The sequence below is a fragment of the Heteronotia binoei genome, chromosome 11 (assembly GCF_032191835.1).
Source record: "Heteronotia binoei isolate CCM8104 ecotype False Entrance Well chromosome 11, APGP_CSIRO_Hbin_v1, whole genome shotgun sequence".
NCBI classification, from domain to species: domain Eukaryota; kingdom Metazoa; phylum Chordata; class Lepidosauria; order Squamata; family Gekkonidae; genus Heteronotia; species Heteronotia binoei.
Window position 1 is genome coordinate 56,556,699 of NC_083233.1, and position 20,539 is coordinate 56,577,237.

General features: G+C 43.7%; 1 protein-coding gene across 1 annotated transcript in view; it reads left to right on the plus strand.

The window, feature by feature from the left end:
* Positions 1-20,539, plus strand: part of DTX1 (deltex E3 ubiquitin ligase 1) — a 55,571-nt gene that overhangs the window by 22,937 nt on the left and 12,095 nt on the right. The window contains exon 2 of the mRNA XM_060249667.1: positions 9,169-9,850. Within this exon, the coding sequence (XP_060105650.1) occupies positions 9,169-9,850 (682 nt within the window). The remainder of the gene's footprint in view (positions 1-9,168; positions 9,851-20,539) is intronic.

The window sequence follows — 20,539 nt, forward strand, 5'->3', positions numbered from 1 at the left end:
GATCAGAGGCTGAGCATGGAAGACTCAGTTTATTTATCTCTCTGTGCCTGGCGGGGCATGCCCTGCTCTGAGGAGTCCCACTGCAATCATGCAGTGCAGCAAGAGGACTGCGGAGGAGACACACAGAGTGCGCGGTGGGTGGGCTTCCACTTCTGTGCATGACCAGTGGTCTCTCTTGAAACACCTTGCCCGTCTTCAGAATAGGACAAGCTTGAGTTAAAGATGAAACTCGTTTTCTCCCAAACATTCTGGGGAGAGATTTTCTCTGTAATTCTTAGTTTTGACTATCTTTTAATTTTCTGGTGATTCACTGCAAACTTTTTATTGATTCACTGCAAACTTTTAAATTAAAAGTTTTTAATAAGGTTGGCAATAGAAATCGATTTCCCTAAATTTAGCAGCTCAGGACTAAGCTGAGGAAAATTGGAGGGCAGGAAGAATTATCAGTTTATGATGTCGATACGAAACAAATTAAAATGTGCATAGATGCAAGTGTATGTTATACATGAATACCAATACTTAGAATTTATATCATTCAAAACATTTTGCATACATTATCACAACAGTTGTTACAACAGCCATAAAGAATTATGGTAGTATTATCCCCCTATGCTGCATATAGGGAACTGGGGTTGGTATACATGAATACCAATACTTAGAATTTATATTATTCAAAACATTTTGCATACATTATCACAACAGTTGTTACAACAGCCATAAAGAATTATGGTAGTATTATCCCCCTATGCTGCATATAGGGAACTGGGGTTGGTATACATGAATACCAATACTTAGAATTTATATCATTCAAAACATTTTGCATACATTATCACAACAGTTGTTACAACAGCCATAAAGAATTATGGTAGTATTATCCCCCTATGCTGCATATAGGGAACTGGGGTTGGGAGAAAATTGCTTGACTAAGCACCTTGTGAGTGTGTAGCTAAGAAAATTGTTTTGAACTGGTGACCTTCTGGTTCATGTTTACTACCAGTTTATTTAAGTTTAATGGCCCATCACCCACACACTTTAAAAAGAAAACACAATTTAAGAATGAAAAAAAAAATCACACAATATAGCAGAAGTTTGCCATGTCCATGATACAACTTTTCCAAACATTTAGCCTTAAGGTGTCAGAGAAGGCTGAATATTTCCTGGTTCATATTTCCTTCTCTTAGCCTTTATGATGTACTACCTTAGCTAAGCCCCTGACCTGGCTAGCTCAGGCAAGCCCAATCATCAGGGTTGGCCCTGGCTAGTATTTGGATGGGAGACCTTCAGTGAATCCCAGGGTCATGACATGAGGGCAGGCAATGGCAAACCACCTCTGGCCATCTCTTGCCTTGAAACCCCTGTAGGGTTGCCGTAAGTCAGCTGTGACATAAGCTCCTTGACGGGAGAAAGGCTGTCATAATGTTCTCATAAACTATTGTACTTTGTCTATGTAAATTAAGAAAGTGATCTATTTTTGATTTATGTAAGTTAAGAAAACAATTTATTTTCACACAAGATGATTTGCACATAGTTTGCCACTCCTTTTGTCTTTTGTTAGCATTTTGCCCGTCTTTCCACACCAGCTATGCCCAGAAGGAAATATTATGTTTGTATTTGACATCAGTATGGGATCAATATGTATCAATACGGAAGATCATTTAAAAGGTGATGTGCTGATATTATTTAGGGATTCACAACATTTGATAGAGATTTTCTTTGTGATTTCTGCTAAAAAATACTGGAGAGATGCCGATGACAGTTGAGTTTTATGTCCAAACAATGCATTAAAAATGTGAATGCAGACTTTTATCTCCAAACTATGGGTGATAGGATATGCACATATATTTTACATTTATGCCGCATGGCATTCTTTTGGCCAAGGTGGAAGAAAATGGGTACAGTTGCTGACCACTTATTAGATTTTCCCCCCCTTAAAAATCCATTTTGACATTTCACATTTCCTTGCTTCAAGATCATCTACAGATTTATAGCTCTGTGCATTTGTGTGGACCAAAAGGTCTTGCAAGATCGGCTTTTAGCACCTTTGCTCAGTTTCAGGCAGTGCACTCTGGGAATATCTTCGCTGATCTCCACTGCTTTTCTGGCACTGATTGTCAGCTGCTAAGCAAGCATAAATTGTGCTATGTCAGGTTCCTCCCAGTCTGAACACCCTTCCTCAGCACAAGCCGCCAAGCCAATTTGGACCAGGCCGTGGTTAGTCACACGCTTCTCTTTCCAGTTGTCCAGCCTTGCTCATCCACTCCAGCCATTGTTCTTACTCCATTTCCCTTTGGAGCATCAGGAAGCCCCCCGAGAGCCCTGGGTGAATCGACATCTTCCTGTGCACATTTCCACAGCTACGAGAGAGGGAGAAGCCCTTACCTTCCACTTGGATGTTCTCAGCCAATGTCATCCTTCTGTTTGCTCCCTTTTCCGATTTGTGTCTCTCACCTCGGAGCAAATTCCATCAGAGGTCACAGCTGGTTTGATGAATTTTTTTTGCAGGGAAAGATTTCTCCCCCACCTTTTCCTCCTGCTAACAGAGTTCCAATCCAGATATGGAAAAGAGGATGTTCCAGTTCAGATAAAGGACATATATGGCAGCATTAATTCATTCAATGGTGCTGATCTTCTAGCGCAGTAGCATTGTCACACTTTCTATTTTCATAGACTCCTTCCTTTTAATTAAACAATTTTATTTGGTAATATATGGAAATTATATCCAATACTAATAAAATATTAATAAACACTTACTATCTTCCCCATACATTACGCTTTCCCCTCCTCCCCTCCCCCCAAATCTTGACTTCCGCCAGTGCCAATTGCCTAAAATTCTAATATCAAAAAGTATCTATTCACAGACTCCTTCCTGAATGGATTTATCATCCCAGAACCCTCCGCACATCTGTCTGGGATCTACTGCTTAGAACAGAGGATTCTGGGTAGTGTTTAAGGCTGCAGACTCAATTTACAGGGAGTACAGGCCAGACCCATTGAGCTTTGCTATCACTCTGAATGAGTTAAGTATACTGTGTATTACAGCAAGCCCTCCTGCAGCCATACACTCCAGTAGCAGCCAAGCAAACTGTCTTGATGGACCGCTTGGTGCCATAGTTCTCCTCACTGGGGGAGTCAGGTTTTCCTAAACAGGATGATGCTAGGATTGCAAACCAGGGTTGCCATCTGTAGAGGACTCTGCATGAACTAGCAGACAGCTACCAAGAAACTCTAATGTGAACCATGGGGTAGGGATGCGTTAGATGATGGTTGCAAAGAACTAGCTTTATACCAAGCAGCTTTAGATTCAAGGAGGACAGTACCTAAACAAACGAGCCGTTCTCATAAAAGTCCCCGAGTTAAATTAGTTCACTGCAGCTAACTTGTTTGGTAGCCTTAGCTGAGTCTTCCTCCACTTTAGCTTCAGCAGCCCATCTCCAATATGAGTTGGATAATAGTGGTCTACTGCATAAGGCTGTTATAAGGTTTAATGAAAGAAGAAGAGTTGGTTTTTAGGCCCCGCTCCTCACTACCTAAAAAAGTCTCAAAGCAGCTTACAATTACAATTGCCTTGCTTTGCCTTCCTCTCCTCACAACAGACACCCTGTGAGGTAGGTGGGGCTGAGAGAACTGCTCTTGAGAGAGAACTCTGAGAGAACTGTGACTGACCCAAGATCACCCAGCTGCTGCATGTGGAGGAGGAGTGGGGAATCAAACCCAATTCTCCAGATTAGAGTCCACCACACTTAACCACCATCAGACTTTTAGCCTTCCAGGGAAACTTATCCACAACTTGATGTTGAACTCCAAATTGAACCTTGTGTTTAGGGGGGAAATACTTATTATTTAGTTATTTATTTCAAGGATTTCTATGCCTCCTCTCCAAGGAACCAGCCCAAGGCAGTTTACAGAAATAAAGCATAATCAAATCATAAAACATTATAAAAGTTAACAAGGGCAACCCAGCATTAGAGACATAGACCAAGCACAAGACCACATAAAGCACTAAGCAGCTTGAGTTATCAGCTCTGAAAAACGTATTATGGCAGAATGCTGTGAGTCAATATATTAGTTTTACTGAGCATAGCAGGCTACGGGGTTTGAATCTCAAGCAGGAGGCTGCTTCCATTCAGCACCTCACCTCAACAGCTGGTTTTGGTACAGTGGACTAGCCAAATTAGATCTCCTATGCAACACCTGGTGGATCTTCCATTGTGTCGGGTCTTCATTCTGCACTGGCTGCCAGTGATGTGGGTGGTGTCATGGCATGGTGGTGGAGCATTTGCCTTGCATGCAGAAGGTCCCAAGTTAAATCTCTGGCATTTCCAGTTAAAAGGACCCAGTAACAGAAAACTCCAGCAAGTCGGAGTGGAAAATGCTGACCTGGAAAGACATTCATGGGAATGTTCAGTCTGGAGAAGAGGAGGTTGAGGGGGAACATGATTGCTCTCTATAAATATTCGAAGGGCTGTCAGAGGAGGGCAGGGAGGGCTGGATATTAGGAAAAACTTTTTTACAGTAAGAGTTGTTCAACAGTGGCATCAGCTACTGAGGGAGGTGGTGAGCTCCCCCTCACTGGCAGTCTTTAAGCAGCAGCTGGACAAACACTTGTCAGGGATACTGTAGGCTGATCCTGCATTGAGTGTGTGTGTGGGGGGGAGCAGACTAGATGGCCTGTAGGGACCCTTCCAACTCTGTAATTCTATTATTATAAAATGTGGAATCCCTTGCCAGAGGATGTAGCAATGGCCACAGGAATAAACAGCTTTAAAAGGAGATTAGATATATTCATGGAGGATAAGTCCATGAGCTGCCTTGAGCCTGCATAGAATGGGCAGGATATAAAGATAACGTAAATAAATAAATAAATGTCTGTGAATGAGGGGAACCTCCATATTCAGAGGCAGTTAGCCTCTGAATCTCAGAGCCAGGAGGCAACACTGGGGGAAGGCCTCAGCCTCTATGCCTTGTTGTTGGCCATCTAGAGGAACTGGTTGGCCATTATGTGCGAGAGGGTGCTGGACTAGATGGACCATTGGTCTGATCCAGCAGGGCTCTTCTTGTGTTCTTATCTTATGACTTCTGATCTGACTCTGATCTGACTGAATGGAGCAGGGGCCCTTCAGCACTGGCGACTGAGGGCAAGTTCATATATGTGGAATCGAAGGCAAGGAAACATGGCAGTATGATATAAATTTCAACACACATTAGGGTGTTAAGAGGTGTATTTACGGTAATGTCTCTACCCTTCTTCATTAGGGCATGTGATGCCTCAGAGAGTTTTTGTTGCCTTGGGTTGTTTTTCTGTTTGCATTATTTTCCAGGTCGGTAAACCTAGTCTCACTGCATTGTCTAGTGGAAGTCTTTGCTGCCTGATTGAATTGCTTTTTGTAGATATATATATATATTATCCTCCTTGAGCCTCACTGAGAAAGGTGGTCTTTAAATGAAGTTAATAATAATAACATCTATTGTGGCTCTGCCTTCCTGGATCATCTTAGTCTTCCATCTTACTCGTAGCTCTGGGAATACTGGTCTGGGATTGGACAGAATGGAGCAGGGGCCCTTCAACACTGGTGACTGAGGGCCAATGGGCTCCTGCAATGGCTCCTGAGACTTGAGCCATTGCCATGACAACTGTGGATGGATGCTTGCCTGCTGTCATTATCACCATGGCCCCAGTCCATGCTAAGGGGACCTTGCAGTGGTGCCAGCAGCTCAGGGACTGCTTGGCTGAGCTTGCTGCAGGGCTGTTTGAACATCCCAGCCCATCCATGGCATCAAGAGGTTTCTCCATTGCTTCTCCTCCCTATAGCTATTGCTGTGCTGCAGAAGCTGATTATAGCACCAGTCCACAGGTTCTCTTTTGCCTTCAGTCATTTGCGCTCTGTTCTTTCAAGCAGTTGTTGTTGGAACCAAGCTTGTAATAACACCCCCTAAAAGGCCAGGGCAGAGATACCAAGACATCTGAGATGACTTATGTTGACTGGTCTTTTCATTCTGTCACTTTTTGCCATTTCAACAAGGCCCCCGAGAATTTCTTGATAAGTGCTGCAACTGAACTGGGAAGATCAATAACCTGGAAACAGAACAACAGCAGAGGATATACCCATACTGGATTATTAAGAACAGGATCTGAGGCTGCCTCCTGGATTTTTCATTGCACTATGGCACTCCTTTGCAACTGGATTTTCTTGCTGCTGCAAAGTATTGCTGTAGCTAAGGATGTAGAACATTGACAGCATGATCCTGAGGGCAGAGGCTGCCAAGGCAGAGGCAGGTGGCTGCTGGCAGAACTGTAACGTATGTAGACTGTTCCCTAATGGAAAACTGAATGGAGGCCAGCAGGGTGAGATTCCCAAAATGGAGCATTTATGGACCCCAATAACTCCTGCCATGCTTCTTCTCACTGGTCTAGAGAGTTGTGCCAAAGGTGCTCTAGTAGTAAGGTTACCAATCCCCAGTTGGGGACAGGGGATCCCCTGGTTTGGAGGCCCTCCCCCTGCTTCAGCATTATCAGAATGTGGGAGGGGGTTGAACATCCGCTGGGCACTCCATTATACCCTATGGAGACTGATCTCCATAGAATATAATGGAGAACTGATCCGTGGGAATCTGGGGCTCTGGAGGCTGTTTTTTGAGGTGGGCACCACAATTTCAGCATAGCATCTGGTGCCTCTCCTCAAAACACCCTTCAGGTTTCAAAAACATTGGACCAGGGGGTCCAATTCTATGAGCCCCTAAAGAAGGTGCCCCATCCTCCATTATTTCTAATGAAGGGGAGACATTTAAAAGGAGCATGGTCCCTTTAAATCAGGAATGTCAAACATCTGGCCTGGGTGCCGAATGAGGCCCCCGGAGGGATCCTATCAGGCCTCTGAGCAACTGGCTGTCATCTGCTTCCTTCTCCCTCTCTCTTGCTTCCTTCTATGTAACAGCTTGCTTTGCAAGGCTTGCTCAATCACACAGGAGCTACAGAGCAAAACATCTATTTTCTCAATTGGTTGAGGCTGCTCCCTTGGGAAGGAAGGGGGGAAGGAAGAGCTTGCTTTGCCAGGCTATCACAATTGCACAGCAGAGCTACTGAGCCAAGCCTCTCTTCCTTCTATTGGCTGAGGCTCCTCCCCCTCCTGGTCCCTTGGGGAAGGCAGGAAGAGCCAGAGCTTCCTTTGTCGAGTTCCCAGGATCCCATGGGAGAAATACAAAGAAAGCACCTTTAAAACCAATGAGTGCTAATGTTTTAAGTTTTAAAAAAAACCCTTTAATTGTGTTTTTCTGTGTCTTTTATAAAGTTTATATCTCTGCTATATAATCTTAAATAGGTACACATCTGGCCGGGCCCAACATGGTCCCATTTATGTCAGATCTGGCCCTCATTACAAATGAGTTTGACACCCCTGCTTTAAATGTTATAGCCAGAACTCCCTTTGTAGTTGAATCATGCTTGTCAGAACCTTGCTCCTGGCTCCACCCCCAAAGTCCCCAGAAATTTCCTGAATCAGATCTGGCAACCTTATCTAGTTGGGGGCCATGGTGTTGCTGCACCAGCGTTTGGCAATGGTGCAACAGCAGTGGGATACTTCACTAGTATATCTTGGGGCTATTTCAGTTTAGCAGCTGGTCAACTTCCTGAGTAATTCTGGTCCCCCCTACCCCAGTATTGTGCCATAAACATCCGTACAATCAGATGGTAAATACCATTTATATACTTTATATATTTGTTAAAACATTTATGTTGCTGTATATGCTTATGCTGTACAGCATAATGACTGTTTCTGCCTTATGCAAACTGCCCCATTCTGAACCATTCCCCAGTTTTGAACATCTAGACATGGATCTTCAGTCTCCTGACGACTCAGGGGATAAACAGACATTGGCAACCTTAGATGGTGGGGGTGCTGAAGAGCCTTAGCTTCCCTCTCTGTAGAAAACTACAGCTCCCATGGTTCCCTGGGGGGGAAGTAGACTGGTAAACCTGCAGAAGCCTGTAATGTCATTGCTATTTTTAAAAAATTAACCCTGCCTTTCCATTATATATAACTTTCAAAGTGATTTACAAAATCCATTAAAATGCAACAAATTTGATTTACATGTATGCAATAGCTGGTGGACAGAAGTAGTTTTAGTATCTTTGACCTATTCCTTAAAGCCTTCTTGCCACTGTGAATATTGTTTTTGGGTCACAGTGGCTGTGTGTGCAGTATAAAAAAACCTCTGGAACAGATTGCTGAGTTTCCTTTCAACCAGATGTTGTCAGTCTCTGAAGGAAAAGGGCTTCTCCTACTCCATTATCAGTCTTCTGTGGAACCCAACTGTTCTTTTCTTTGTGACAGCTGTAGACAAATCTTTTTTTTAGGGGGGGGGTTGCTGGTGTTGTTTCACTGACCCAAAACAGCATCACTGGCTTTGTTCCTTCTTGTAAATTCCCAAGAGGTACCGTAGCTGTTTTTGTTTTAGTAGCACAGAAGACCAGAGTCAATTAAAAAGCTAACAGCAGTTATTCCAGCATGAGCTTTTGTGAGTCAGAATTCACTTCCTCAGATGCAATGAAGAAAAAAAATCATTATCCTAATATTTATCCAAAAATATAGTTTTATTAATTTTTGTTTTAAAGATAACAAAAAAGAGTATACAATAACAATTATAGAACATTTAACTAATTATAACCATATTGATATAAAGTCAGATTGATTATCATTATAGTCTGTTTCTAGGGTTGCCAGCCTCCAGGTGGGGCCTGGAGAAACTTGTTTTTACAACTGATCTCCAGCTGGCAGAGATCAGTTCCCCAGGAGAAAATTGCTACTTTGAAGGGTGGACTCTATAGCATTGTACCATGCTGAGGCCCCTCTCCTTCCCAAACTCCGCCCTCTCCCAGATCCATCCCCAAAGTCTCCAGGTAAATTCCAACACAGGCTCCTTTTTTTTGTTCTCATTGATTGATTGTAATATTATTTCAAATTGTGTTAATGGTTCTTTCATTATGGCTGATAATTTTATTTGAGAACTTAAATTATATAACTGTAGATATTGGTAACAAGGAATCAGTAAACCTATTTTAAATATACAGAGTTATTTTTAAAAAAACGGAAGGCAAAGGGAACAGTTGGTGACAGAGAAATGCTTGACATCATTACTTTGCTACGTTGACTAATCCCTTTATTCTTTCTCCAGGGACGATGCGTCCGGTGCGAAGAAACTTTTATGACCCTTCTTCTGCTCCTGGGAAGGGGATCGTATGGGAATGGGAAAACGATAACAACTCCTGGACACCCTATGACATGGACATCTGCATCACCATCCAGAATGCTTATGAGAAGCAGCACCCTTGGCTGGATCTGTCCTCTCTGGGATTTTGCTACTTGATCTATTTCAATAGCATGTCTCAGGTGAATCGCCAGACACAACGGAAGCGCCGACTCCGGCGACGCATGGACTTGGCTTATCCACTGACCATGGGCTCCATCCCCAAGTCCCAGTCCTGGCCTGTGGGTACCAACTCTGGGCATCCTTGTTCATGCCAGCAGTGCCTGCTGGTCAACAGCACCCGAGCAGCCTCTAATGCCATCCTTGCCTCACAGCGGAGGAAGGTGTATTCGGGCAACAGCAACGGGACACTGGCAGTTCGTCAGAGCAATACATTCAATGGGACTGCACTGTGGTCTTTGGGCACTGCTCCGGGTGGTGGGATGACCAAAATTGAACAGGTCCGCTCTGCAAATGGTGTGCAAGTGACCACCTTCTCACGTAGTCAGAGTGCTCCCAGCCACACACAACTCCCTGGTCAGAACAACCTGAATCGGCCTGGTACGCAGCGTGTGGCCATCCTGAGTACCAGGGCATCCATCCCTCCAGGGTAAGCATTTTTAGCTTCCTTTCAGACTCCTGATTCTGTCACAAAATGGTAACCCATAGTCATTCTCCATTAGATTTTCAGGAGTGGACTTTGTAGGTCAGTGTGGTTCTGTTGTTAGACTGTTGGTCTAGGATTAGGTAGAAAGCCCAGTTGAAATTCCGTCGGCCATAAAGCTTATTGGGTGAGCTTGACTCAAGTCACTTTCTATCCAACTAGCCTGCCTCAAAGGATTGTTGTAAAGATAAAATTGAGACAGTGAGCTGTAGGAAGGGCAGCACTGAAATTTTTGAATGCTCACATAGAAGCTTTTCACACTTTCCATTCTAAACCTGAAGGAAATTGTTATTGTGCCATCAGGGAGTAATCCACTACAAGGATGAGAGTTTCACACAGCACTTTCCCTTTCAGCAGGGATCTGTCACTGAAGCGCTGTGCCATTTCATACAGTTCCGCTTTCCCTTTCACTCCCCTTTTCACCGGGCAGTGCATGATTTCTCTCTCTCTCTCTCTCTTTGGAATGTACGTTTAAGAGCGATATGATGCTATATCACAATGGGGGCCACACATCCCAATTGTGGTGCTGTCGCACTGGTTTGTTTCAGTGTCATAGTGTTCTTAAAGGACCATAAAAAAAAGGAGAGATCATGTGCTGGCTGGCAAAAAAAGGGCACGAAAACTGCCAGCGCTCTTGGAAGTGCTATGGGGCATTTTTCACAACCTGCTGTAGTGATTCAGATCCAAGAGGAGGTGGTGAAAACTACATGGAAGCAGTCTTCAATAATTATGCCTCAGGCATGCCCCACTACTGGGACAGCTCGGGGACTGTCAGAAAAGGTAAAAGCAGCCAGTTACTAAAACGGGTCTGTCTGAAATGACAGAAGAAACCCGTTACTGGGCTGTAACTGGCCAGCTGCCATACTGGCATACTTAGGCTGTGTGAAAAAGTTCTTAATCTCCACCTAATCTAATTTGTCATTTTCTTCCTTGTTCTTGCATTTCCCAGTGCTGTGCTTTCTTTTTCTCCTTTCTCTGCTACTCCTGGTGGCTACATTGGTATTGATATTTCTCCATACACAGACATGGACAGAATTTTTTTAAAAGTCCACTGCATTTTATCAGATGTGGATGCTGTTATGTCAGTTCCCTTGTGGTTGCCATCATTTAAAAATATTGATAAAGTAATACAAAATATACGGAGGGGAAAGAGAAAACAAAATAATAGTGATATCTGTGTTCACATTACAACAGTCTCAAATGTTAAACAGAAACATACACATGGCGAATACAGTATTAGAATCATGTTGGAAGGTGAGTAGAAAAGTTTAAAAAATATTGAAAATATACCCAGATAATAAATTAAATATAAATATTGCCAGCTTGAATTAGATGCCCTCAAACACTAAATAACAAGCTAAGTCGAAGCAAACTTTAGAAAACATTCAAAATACTTCACCAAAAAGCTGTCAACTTTTAATATTCTTAAAATATGTCAACAAAACTTGAAATTGTCCTTTAAAGAAAATATTTATTTTTTTACAAAAATTCTCACTAAGTGGAGGATAAGGAAAGAACAGTAACATTAAAGCAATATTAAAACATCACTAGCAAGTAATTGTCTTAACGTGGGTAGCCCAGGGTAGCCCGATCCCATCAGATCTTGGAAGTTAAGCAGCGTCAGCCCTAACTAGCTGTTTGGATGTGAGACCTCTGGGAATTCCAGAGTCATGACGCAGAGGCATGAAATGGCAAACCACCTCTGAAGGTCTCTTGCCTTGAAAATCTTATGGGGTCGCTATACTTGATGGCTCTCTAGGGTTGCCAAGTCTAACTCAGATAATATCTGGGGACTTTTGGGGCAGAGCCAGGAGACTTTCCCTAAAATAAATAAATAAAAATAGAGCAGTGCAGTTCCCCTGAATACAGTCTTCATTTCTTCACCCAAGCAATTGCAAGTCATCTCTTTCTCTCTCTCTCACTCACTCACACACACACACACACACACAGAGCGCAACAAAAATAAAAGTTTGCAATCCCACACTGGTGTGGTCTCACTGAGGCAGTTTACTCACGAGCTGCTGAGCTTCCAAGTTCTTCACAATAACACAGGGAAACCAAAGGTTCAGGTTTACCTTTTACTATGCAAATGACCTCTGAAAAGATTGTACAACAAAAGGAGAGTCTGGGCTGCTTTCCCAGCTACTGGGAGCAGCCATGTTGTTCTGCCTGCTCACCCCACCCTCATTCAACCTGGGTCCTACATATTTAAAGACACAGACATACCATCCAAAAAGGAAGCCTTTCCAAGCTTTTCCTAGCATTGGGAAGTGGAAAGGCACATGGTGGCTGTGGGGATGGGGCTTCCCCTGCCAGCCAGCTGACTGGGGGCAGGAAGGAGCCTGGAAAAGTGGGATAACCCCCACTGGGACCTGGGGATTGGCAAGCCTATGGCTCTCTCTGTGTGGGTAATGCACATCTGTCCAACATAGTCCCGGATTACAGATCAAAAAATCTATAGCACAGGGCCAGGTACACAATGGAAAGATGTTTCTGCAGACCTGGGAGAACCCCAAAGTTTCCAGAAGATAGGAAAAAATGAGGGCTTAACCCCCCAAAAAGGAGAGGAGGAGGAGGAGAAGGAATAGGCTCCAAATTCACTTCCCTTTGGAAAACAGCTTGGAGTATGTTTGAGGACTCTCACAAATTGTGTGGGGACTGGGGAGGGAATTCGTTAGGGCTCCTTTGTTTCCATACTAAGGGAGGTGGATATAGGAAAAGCAATATGTGGACTGACTAAAATGCCTCTTGATACTAGCTAAGGAGCTGGTCTGTGTCAACCCTTTCTCCCAGGAAGGAGTGTCAAGCTTGCTATGAGCCTGGCTGCTGCCCCAGAGAGCAGGCCTTGTGTTACCATAGCAACCAGGTGCCAGAGCTATAAAACACTAAGGATTCACCAGGAATAATTAGAGCCAGCCTGTAGGCTTTCAGTAGCAGCTATCTTCTACTATTCATTCCCTTCCTCTTTACTTCCCCTGCTCTTATTCCTTTTAAAGGTATGCTACTTCTGTCTATGTCTTCAGAATGTGGCTTTTCACACTGTGTTTGGGGCCAAATTTCTGGCTACAAATTATCTGTAGATTGTGAGAGGTTTATAAATTATTGCTTTCCCCTCTAAAATATCTGGAAGTTTTCAAACCTTTAATAATTGCCATGTGTATTTTAAAAACCACAAGCCATTTACATACAATTATATTCGTTATAACATGCGTGGTATACATATATTTTGAACTTGAGTAGCTGTCAAATTAGGGGTTGCCATCTAGCCAGACTTTTACTGGTTCAACTTGAATTTATCGTCTTGCTGCTTGCTAACGTGATAGAATACAAAGCCAAAGAGAAATTTCAGCTGTCACATGTCTTGTGTGTGCCCTTGAAACAATACATATGTGGGGGAAGCTGTGTTCAAACTGCAGTGCACATTTATTGAGATAGTCACCATAGGCTCAGAACAGATCTATCTTTAGTGTGCACCTTCATGGTTTTCTCCATGGCTTTTTAAGGGCCAAACTATTATTTGTAATGATGTTTTGTTAAGCAGCATTCCATGTGTAGACTTTGTGCAGTAGGTAGTGTTGCTATCTGGGGACTTTGGGGGCAGAGACAGGAGACTTTGGGGGTGGAGTCAGAAGCAAGGATGTAATAAGCATGATTGAACTCCAAAGGGAGTTCTGGCAACCACATTGAAAGGGGCAGCACACCTTTTAAATGCCTTCCCTTCGTTTGGAAATAATGGAGGATAGGGACACCTTCTTTTGGGGCTCATAGAATTGGACCCCTGGTCCAAACGTTTAAAAACTTGTTGGTTTTTTTTTTTTTTTAGGAAAGGCACCAGATGCTATGCTGAAAGTTGGGCCTTTACCTCAAAAAACAAACCCCCTCAGAGTCCCAAATATACACAGATTGATTCTCCATTATATCCTATGGAAATTGGTCTCTGTTGGGAATAATGGAATGCCCAACAAACATTTCCTTCCCCCTTCCGCTTTCTGGTAACCCTGAACTGGGAGGAGGGCCTCCAAACCAGGAGATCCCCTGCCTCCAGCTGGGGATTGGCAACCTTAGTAATAGGTTATCTAGTTGCTCACAATGTGGCCTGTTAAATATGATTTGCTAATCGGTGATGTGCTCTGACCTGGATGGCTTGTAATTTATTTAGAATAATAGTTCTTTCATACAAGGTAAAAATACAAAACACTCACACATTCACACAGGTCTAAGGAAATACAGATAGATTGATAGGGGTAACATATATGGGTAGACAAACAGGGTCATATTTACCATCGTCGTCTTCAGGGAAGGTTTCCAATGGCGACATAAGAGGACAGGGGAAATGGACCCAAAACTGTGGCCAGAATTGGGGATGGATCTAGACAGTGGAACTGGGATACTGTTAGATGCACACATGAGTGGAGTTGGGTCAGAGGTTAAATAGGCTCCCTCAGACCCTTCAGGGGCTGGGAGGTCTTGGGGAGGAGCAGGGGGAGGCTCTGCGATGACCAAGAAGGCTGGACATCCCTTGCTGACACCTAATTGGATGCCAGTTTTGACCAATGAACTTCACCTTAGTCTGGTGAAGCTGGAAATTTCCAAGCTGCAATGCTGCCTGGGGCGGCTCCAAGTTATTAGACTGGGGTGAGAATGGGAATGGCTGGATACTTAAGGTTAAATGGGATTAGCTGGGAAGGTGACAATAGGGAATCAAATACTAGCCTAGGTACCACCCGGGTTAGACAAAAGACTTGATGAAGACAGGAGATGTCCTTCCTCTTATCTCATCTTCTGCTGGGCAAGAGTTATTGTTCTGGTATTGCTGAGCAATTAGGATCAACAGTGGAGCTATTAATCCATTCATGAGGTAAATGAGTTGCTTGCAGGCTAGGGTGTGTACGTGTGACTTTCCCACTAAGAAGGAATGAGTTCAGCCTGGCAGGGTATGCTTGGGTCAGGAAAGCAAGATGGATTCTGCTGTTGTTAGCCTTAGGTCCATGGAGGCAGGCTGGAAACATGGTGGCCTGGCTTCTTCCACTGCAGCGGCCAGGACTGGGCACACAAGGAGCAGCTGGAGCATGTCTGTAGTTCTGGCTAACACCCTTCAGAGATGTAGAATGCAAAGCTGCCACATAAGCCTTAGAAGCTGTAAGCAAAGTCCACTTCTTAGAGCAGATGTGTGAGAGTGAAATCTCCAGGCACCCTGGCAACCACACTGGCGATCACGATGTCCACATGTATGAAAAGTAGGGGGCTTTTCCTCACACCAGGGTCAGTACTCAGATAGATGACCACCCGGAAAGTCCAGGGTCACTGCACAGAGTCTGCAATCACACACACTAAATAATGCACTTTCAATCCACTTTCAAACTGGATTTTGCCAGTTCACACAGTAAAATCCAGTTGGAAAGTGGATTGAAGGTACATTATTTAGTGTGTGTGATTGCAGCAAGAGACAGGCAATGGCAAACCACCTCTCTTGATACATAGTTTGGCCCTAGAAGAAGTGGCTTAAAAAGCCATGGAGAAAGCAATGAAGGTGCACACTAAAGTTGGGGCTGTTCTGGGGTTATGGTGATTTATCTCTTGCCTTGCAATTCCTACAGTGTTGCCATAAGTTGGTTGAGACTTGGTAGCTAGCACTTTTCACCATCAACCTGGGGTTTATGTTTCCTGTGTGCGCACTAGAGCACCTGCTTATTACTGCTTGCCTGCCAGTCAAGATGAAAGAGGAAGGCATCTGGCTTGTGCTAGTGATTCCAGTAATGCCCAGGAACCAGCTGCTGAGTCTTATGTGCGCTGGGCTGTGACCACTGTTGGCAAGAGCTTCCTTCCTCTACATGACTTGTGTTGACTGTCTGGTCAACAACTACCAGGGCTCATTAGGGCAGCCTGTTAGGCAAAGTCTGTCCTTACATGCAGAGGCTGCGCCACTCATGGACAGGTAAGACCATTGGTCCAGAGACCAGGGAGGTTAGGATTGTTTTCGAGATCTCAATCTAGAAAACAGGCTAATTTCTAAAAAGAGATACCCAGAGTCCAACTGTGTCAGAACTGTTGACTTGGGAGTTTGCTTCATCGATGGAGGGAAATATACTTTCCACATATTCTGAGCCATACCCTTGTTTAGTATGACAAAGCAATTGGCAATGGTGACTAAATCTAGCCTCCAGAAGGGCACTACTTGGCCCTGCTCTCAATTGTCAGTGCAGAAATGAAGTTGCTTTTCAAAGGTTGGATTGGGGATCTGGGTCTGGTCCTCCCTAGGCATTTCTCAGATTGGCTCTCTGATGAAAGAAGCTGCTGGCTAGAGAGCTGCTTGAATGACCAGTTGTAGATGCTGCCTAGGTTCCCACACCACTGAGAAGAGGAGGAGATTCTGTTGAATGCAGCTTGTCGTTCAGGAGTTGGAAAAGTTGTATTTGCTGCAGTTTTCTCTTCTACATTACAAACGTAGGTGTACTTTCCTCCTATGCGTTTGGCCAGTCAAGTTTGGGTCTCTCCAAGTAAACCATTATACTTGCTTTGAATTTTTTAATTTTAATCAACTTTGTGATTTTTATAATATGTGATATTTATCAAGTGCCTGCAGCAGCTGGCTATGGCCTCCGTGCCCCTCACTTGCAGGTTTTCAGTTTAAAATGCTACATATGGGGAAAACAGAAGGAGGATGAGAGAAAATAAAAACAGGACATACAGGAGAATCCTGAGTGTGTATACTCAAAAGTAAATACCACTTAATTTGACAGTGCTTATTCTCTCATGAGCATGTTTAGAATAAAAGAACCAAAGGATGATGATGAAGAAGGATGTGCATGGTTTGGGTTGGAGGAGTGTTACGATAGGAAAAAAATGTGAGGTAAAATTTAACTTTTGAAAGTAGAAGTGGATAAGAGGAAGGAGGTGGAATGATCAAAACTTGTGTAAAACAGAGGAGAAAGAACATTGATACATAAAGGAAACATTGCTCAAACCAATATAACTGTTGTTAATTTCTGAAGAAAAGCTGACAGGTCGATTCCCCCCACCTCAGGATTCCCGCATACCTTCCAATATTTCCCCAGTGATAATCCTGAAGAAACTGTAAAAGTTTAGTTCTTACACAAATATTACTTCCTGAGTAGAAGTAGCTGGAAGGTTTTTTTCTGCCTGTGTCATACTCATTGCTCAGGTGTATCTAGATCTATACAAATTTTAAAATCAAGGTGTTTGTTCTTTTGGTTAAAGATATAGTATAAAAATGTAATTGCACTACATTATGGCAACACTTATTCCAATTTAGCCTTCTCTGTTTGTGAAATGGTAAATTGTGCATTACAACATAGTACCAGCCAGTTTGGTGTAGTGGTTAAGTACGTGGACTCTTATCTGGGAGAACCGGGTTTGATTCCCCACTCCTCCACCTGCACCTGCTGGAATGGCCTTGAGTTAGCCATAGCTCTGGCAGAGGTTGTCCTTGAAAGGGCAGCTGCTGTGAGAGCCCTCTTAGCTCCACCCACCTCACAGGGTGTCTGTTGTGGGGGGAGAAGATATAGGAGATTGTAAGCCACTCTGAGTCTCTGATTCAGAGAGAAGGGCGGGGTATAAATCTGCAGTCTTCTTCTTCTACCATAGCATTCATGCATATTAATTTGAACATTAGAGGGAAGAAGTGTCTTCTCCTCAACCACCAGATATTATTATATTTATATATAATAATATATGTATTATTATTACAAATATTTTTAAAAACTTTTCAATCAATTGTAAGCAGGCAATAACAACGGTCAATCAGTAAGCCAACTGCAAGAATCCTAGTGAAACAAAATAATACAAGTAGCCTGGGATTGTAGAAGGGGGGAGGGAGGAGAGAGACGGGGCAAAAAAACCACAATGCAAGAAGTCATATCTGTTTCAGGCAACAAGACCATCCGTGTAGGAAAATTTTTATCCCTAATAAAAATCACCTCCTGAGCTGATCTATTACACTGCATCTGTGTTCCATCTAATTGCTGGGATCGCAGGAGAAGGTGGGAGCTCATAAGAATAATATTTTGAAATGGCACCCCAGAAAAGCAAAACAGGAGACACTTAATTTTCCACTAAGTAGAAAAGTGACTTTACTATATGTATTCAAAAAACAAAATAGAGGCAGTGATTTATCAGGAACAGGTTCCAGAAAATATGCAGTGCCTAATCAGTGGGTGTAGAGAATAGCATTGTACTGTTGGACAGCCCCAAATTAATGGGACCTTTAGTAGCTGGCTTACATTCACATTTATAGGCAGGTGAGATAAATAGCACTTATTAACAGATTACACCAGAAGGGAAAACAGTCTGACTGAGCCATAAGCTGGCACAGATCAGAGTACTATGCTGAACAAAGCTGATTTCACCACCTCAGGCTGCACGTCCGACAAGAAATAGGCATAGCAGGGAATAAGAACCACATGAATTCCCAAATCCAAATGTCCTTATTGTGTGGGTGATGCCTCAAGAACTGAGCCAATGGTTGGGGAAGTCTTATTGTAACATTTTGAAGCCAGAGTTTTCAGAGCCAGTAACAAAGAGGGTTACAGAAACTGCTGCCTCTCTGTAACCTTAAGGGGGTTTTTGCCCTTCGACTGGATATTTTGGTTGAGCTGGGAACAATAAAAAGGCAAACAAACTATCTTTTTTTGCAAATTGTTTGTGTGTTAGGCTAACGTCCCATTTGCCTGTCTCCAGCCATAGTATATCCTAAAAGACTGTATGCAGCTGGTCATGTAGATAACGGAGCTGAATTTTGCTTCCCACAAAGCTGTTTTGCATCTTTTCTGCTGCTCCCCAGAAGTCCTAAGCTCCCTTCTTGTTCAGTGAACAAGTCACGTGCTGGCATTTCTTTCTCTGATATGGGGCTGCCAGGTCTATGTTGGAAAATACCTGGAGACTTTAGGGGGGCGGGATCCTGGAGAAGGAGGGATTTGGGGGAAGAAGGGGAGGGGCCTCAGCATGGGACAATGGCATAGAGTCCACCCTTCAAAGCAGCCTTTGATCCAGCTCCCAAAACCTCCTACAAATCCCTGGGCCAAGAGAGGCCAGACTGAAGATAACCCGGGAGCAAGCCTTTTCACTAATGGCCCCTCGTTGGTGGAACCAACTTCCAGAGATGGTGCGAGCCCTGCGGGACTTGAACCAGTTCCGCAGGGCTTGCAAAACCTCTCTTTTTCAGCTCGCATTTAAAACAGGACCAGACCAAACTGATTAATTATTGTAATTGTAGCCACCTCATGTGTAATTGGAACTGATGTATGATAATGCGTAAATTGTGACCGATAGAAGTATAGCACCTATTTCTATCTATTTTTCTATTTTATATTTTAAACTTTAATTAATTTATAACTGTACCATTTAAATCATTGTGTATCTGTTTTAACCAAATCATGGCTTGCCATGTCTGTGAGCCGCCCTGAGCCCGCCTTTTGGCGGGGGAGGGCGGGATATAAGAATAAAATTTGCTTTGCTTTGCTTTTTCCAGGGGAGCTGATCTTTGCCAGCTGGAGATCAGTTGTAAAAGTGGGAGATATCCTGGCCCCACCTGGAGGCTGGCAACCTAGTCTGACATGCCTCCCACTTTCTGCTCTGTATGAATGACATGTTGTTCTGTCACTTGTGAAAGGAGATAATGCTCCTCGGTCAAGCCACCTGACCTGCTGACCTGCTGATCCAGATCTATAGCAATAGCCCAGCCTCTGCCCCTCCTACCCTGGTGTCCAGGTTTATTTTCTGGAGGGTGGGAAACAGGCCAAGTCAGTAACCATGAAGATCAAGCATGTAAGTGGGTGTGTTCATGCATGTGTCTTTGCGTGTAGTAAATGTGGATGATTACTTAACTAAGTCATCCTAGCTTGACAAGGGAGGTGCGGGAGGCAAAGCACCATTTCCCATCAGAGGTTCAGTGAGGACAAGGTCTGGCTGTGTATCCTGTTAGAATAAACAGGAGGACCCTGATGCTGTTCCTGAGAACTTCCGGGTTTCAAGAACTGGTGTTGCTTCGTAGCTAGGCATGCAAGACAGCCGGTTCAAACCTTTCCTTGGCCACAAACTCATGTTGTAGTTTTAGGCAAGCTGCTTGCTCTCAGTCTCCCATTGGCAGCCCCGCCCCCCAAAATGCAGTGTCATAATACTTACCTACCTTATAAAGTTCTTGCAAGGATTGCTGTGTCATGGCCCTCTTGGCATGCCAAAACATAAATGTCGAGTTGTTATTCTATATTATTTTGTTATTCATACATTCATTTCAGAATATGCAGAGAAGGTAACAAACTGTAGGGAGGTCCTGCGCCTTTGATGAGGGTCTCTAGGCCCTTTGGTTCTTGTGGAGAATTAGCACCGGGTCAGAACTCAGTCCCCAGTAACTGTCATGAGCCCAGGGTTATGAGCTGTCCTCTTGTGCTGCCAAGAAATGTTTTTGGCAGGAGGATTACTGTGCAGGCAGAAGCTGGGGAGTGGGTGCCTAAAGGGAAGCCACCCAAAGCCCTCTTGTGTTGCAAAATGAGGAGGTAAAACGAGCTGGCTAGGTCCAATAGCCGAGATAGCTAGAGAGCTTTGGCATCTTTTGACATGGAGATTTTTCACAGTTTGGGTGCTGACTTTCAGTGGCCAAGCTTCCTTGTTTTCCCTTTG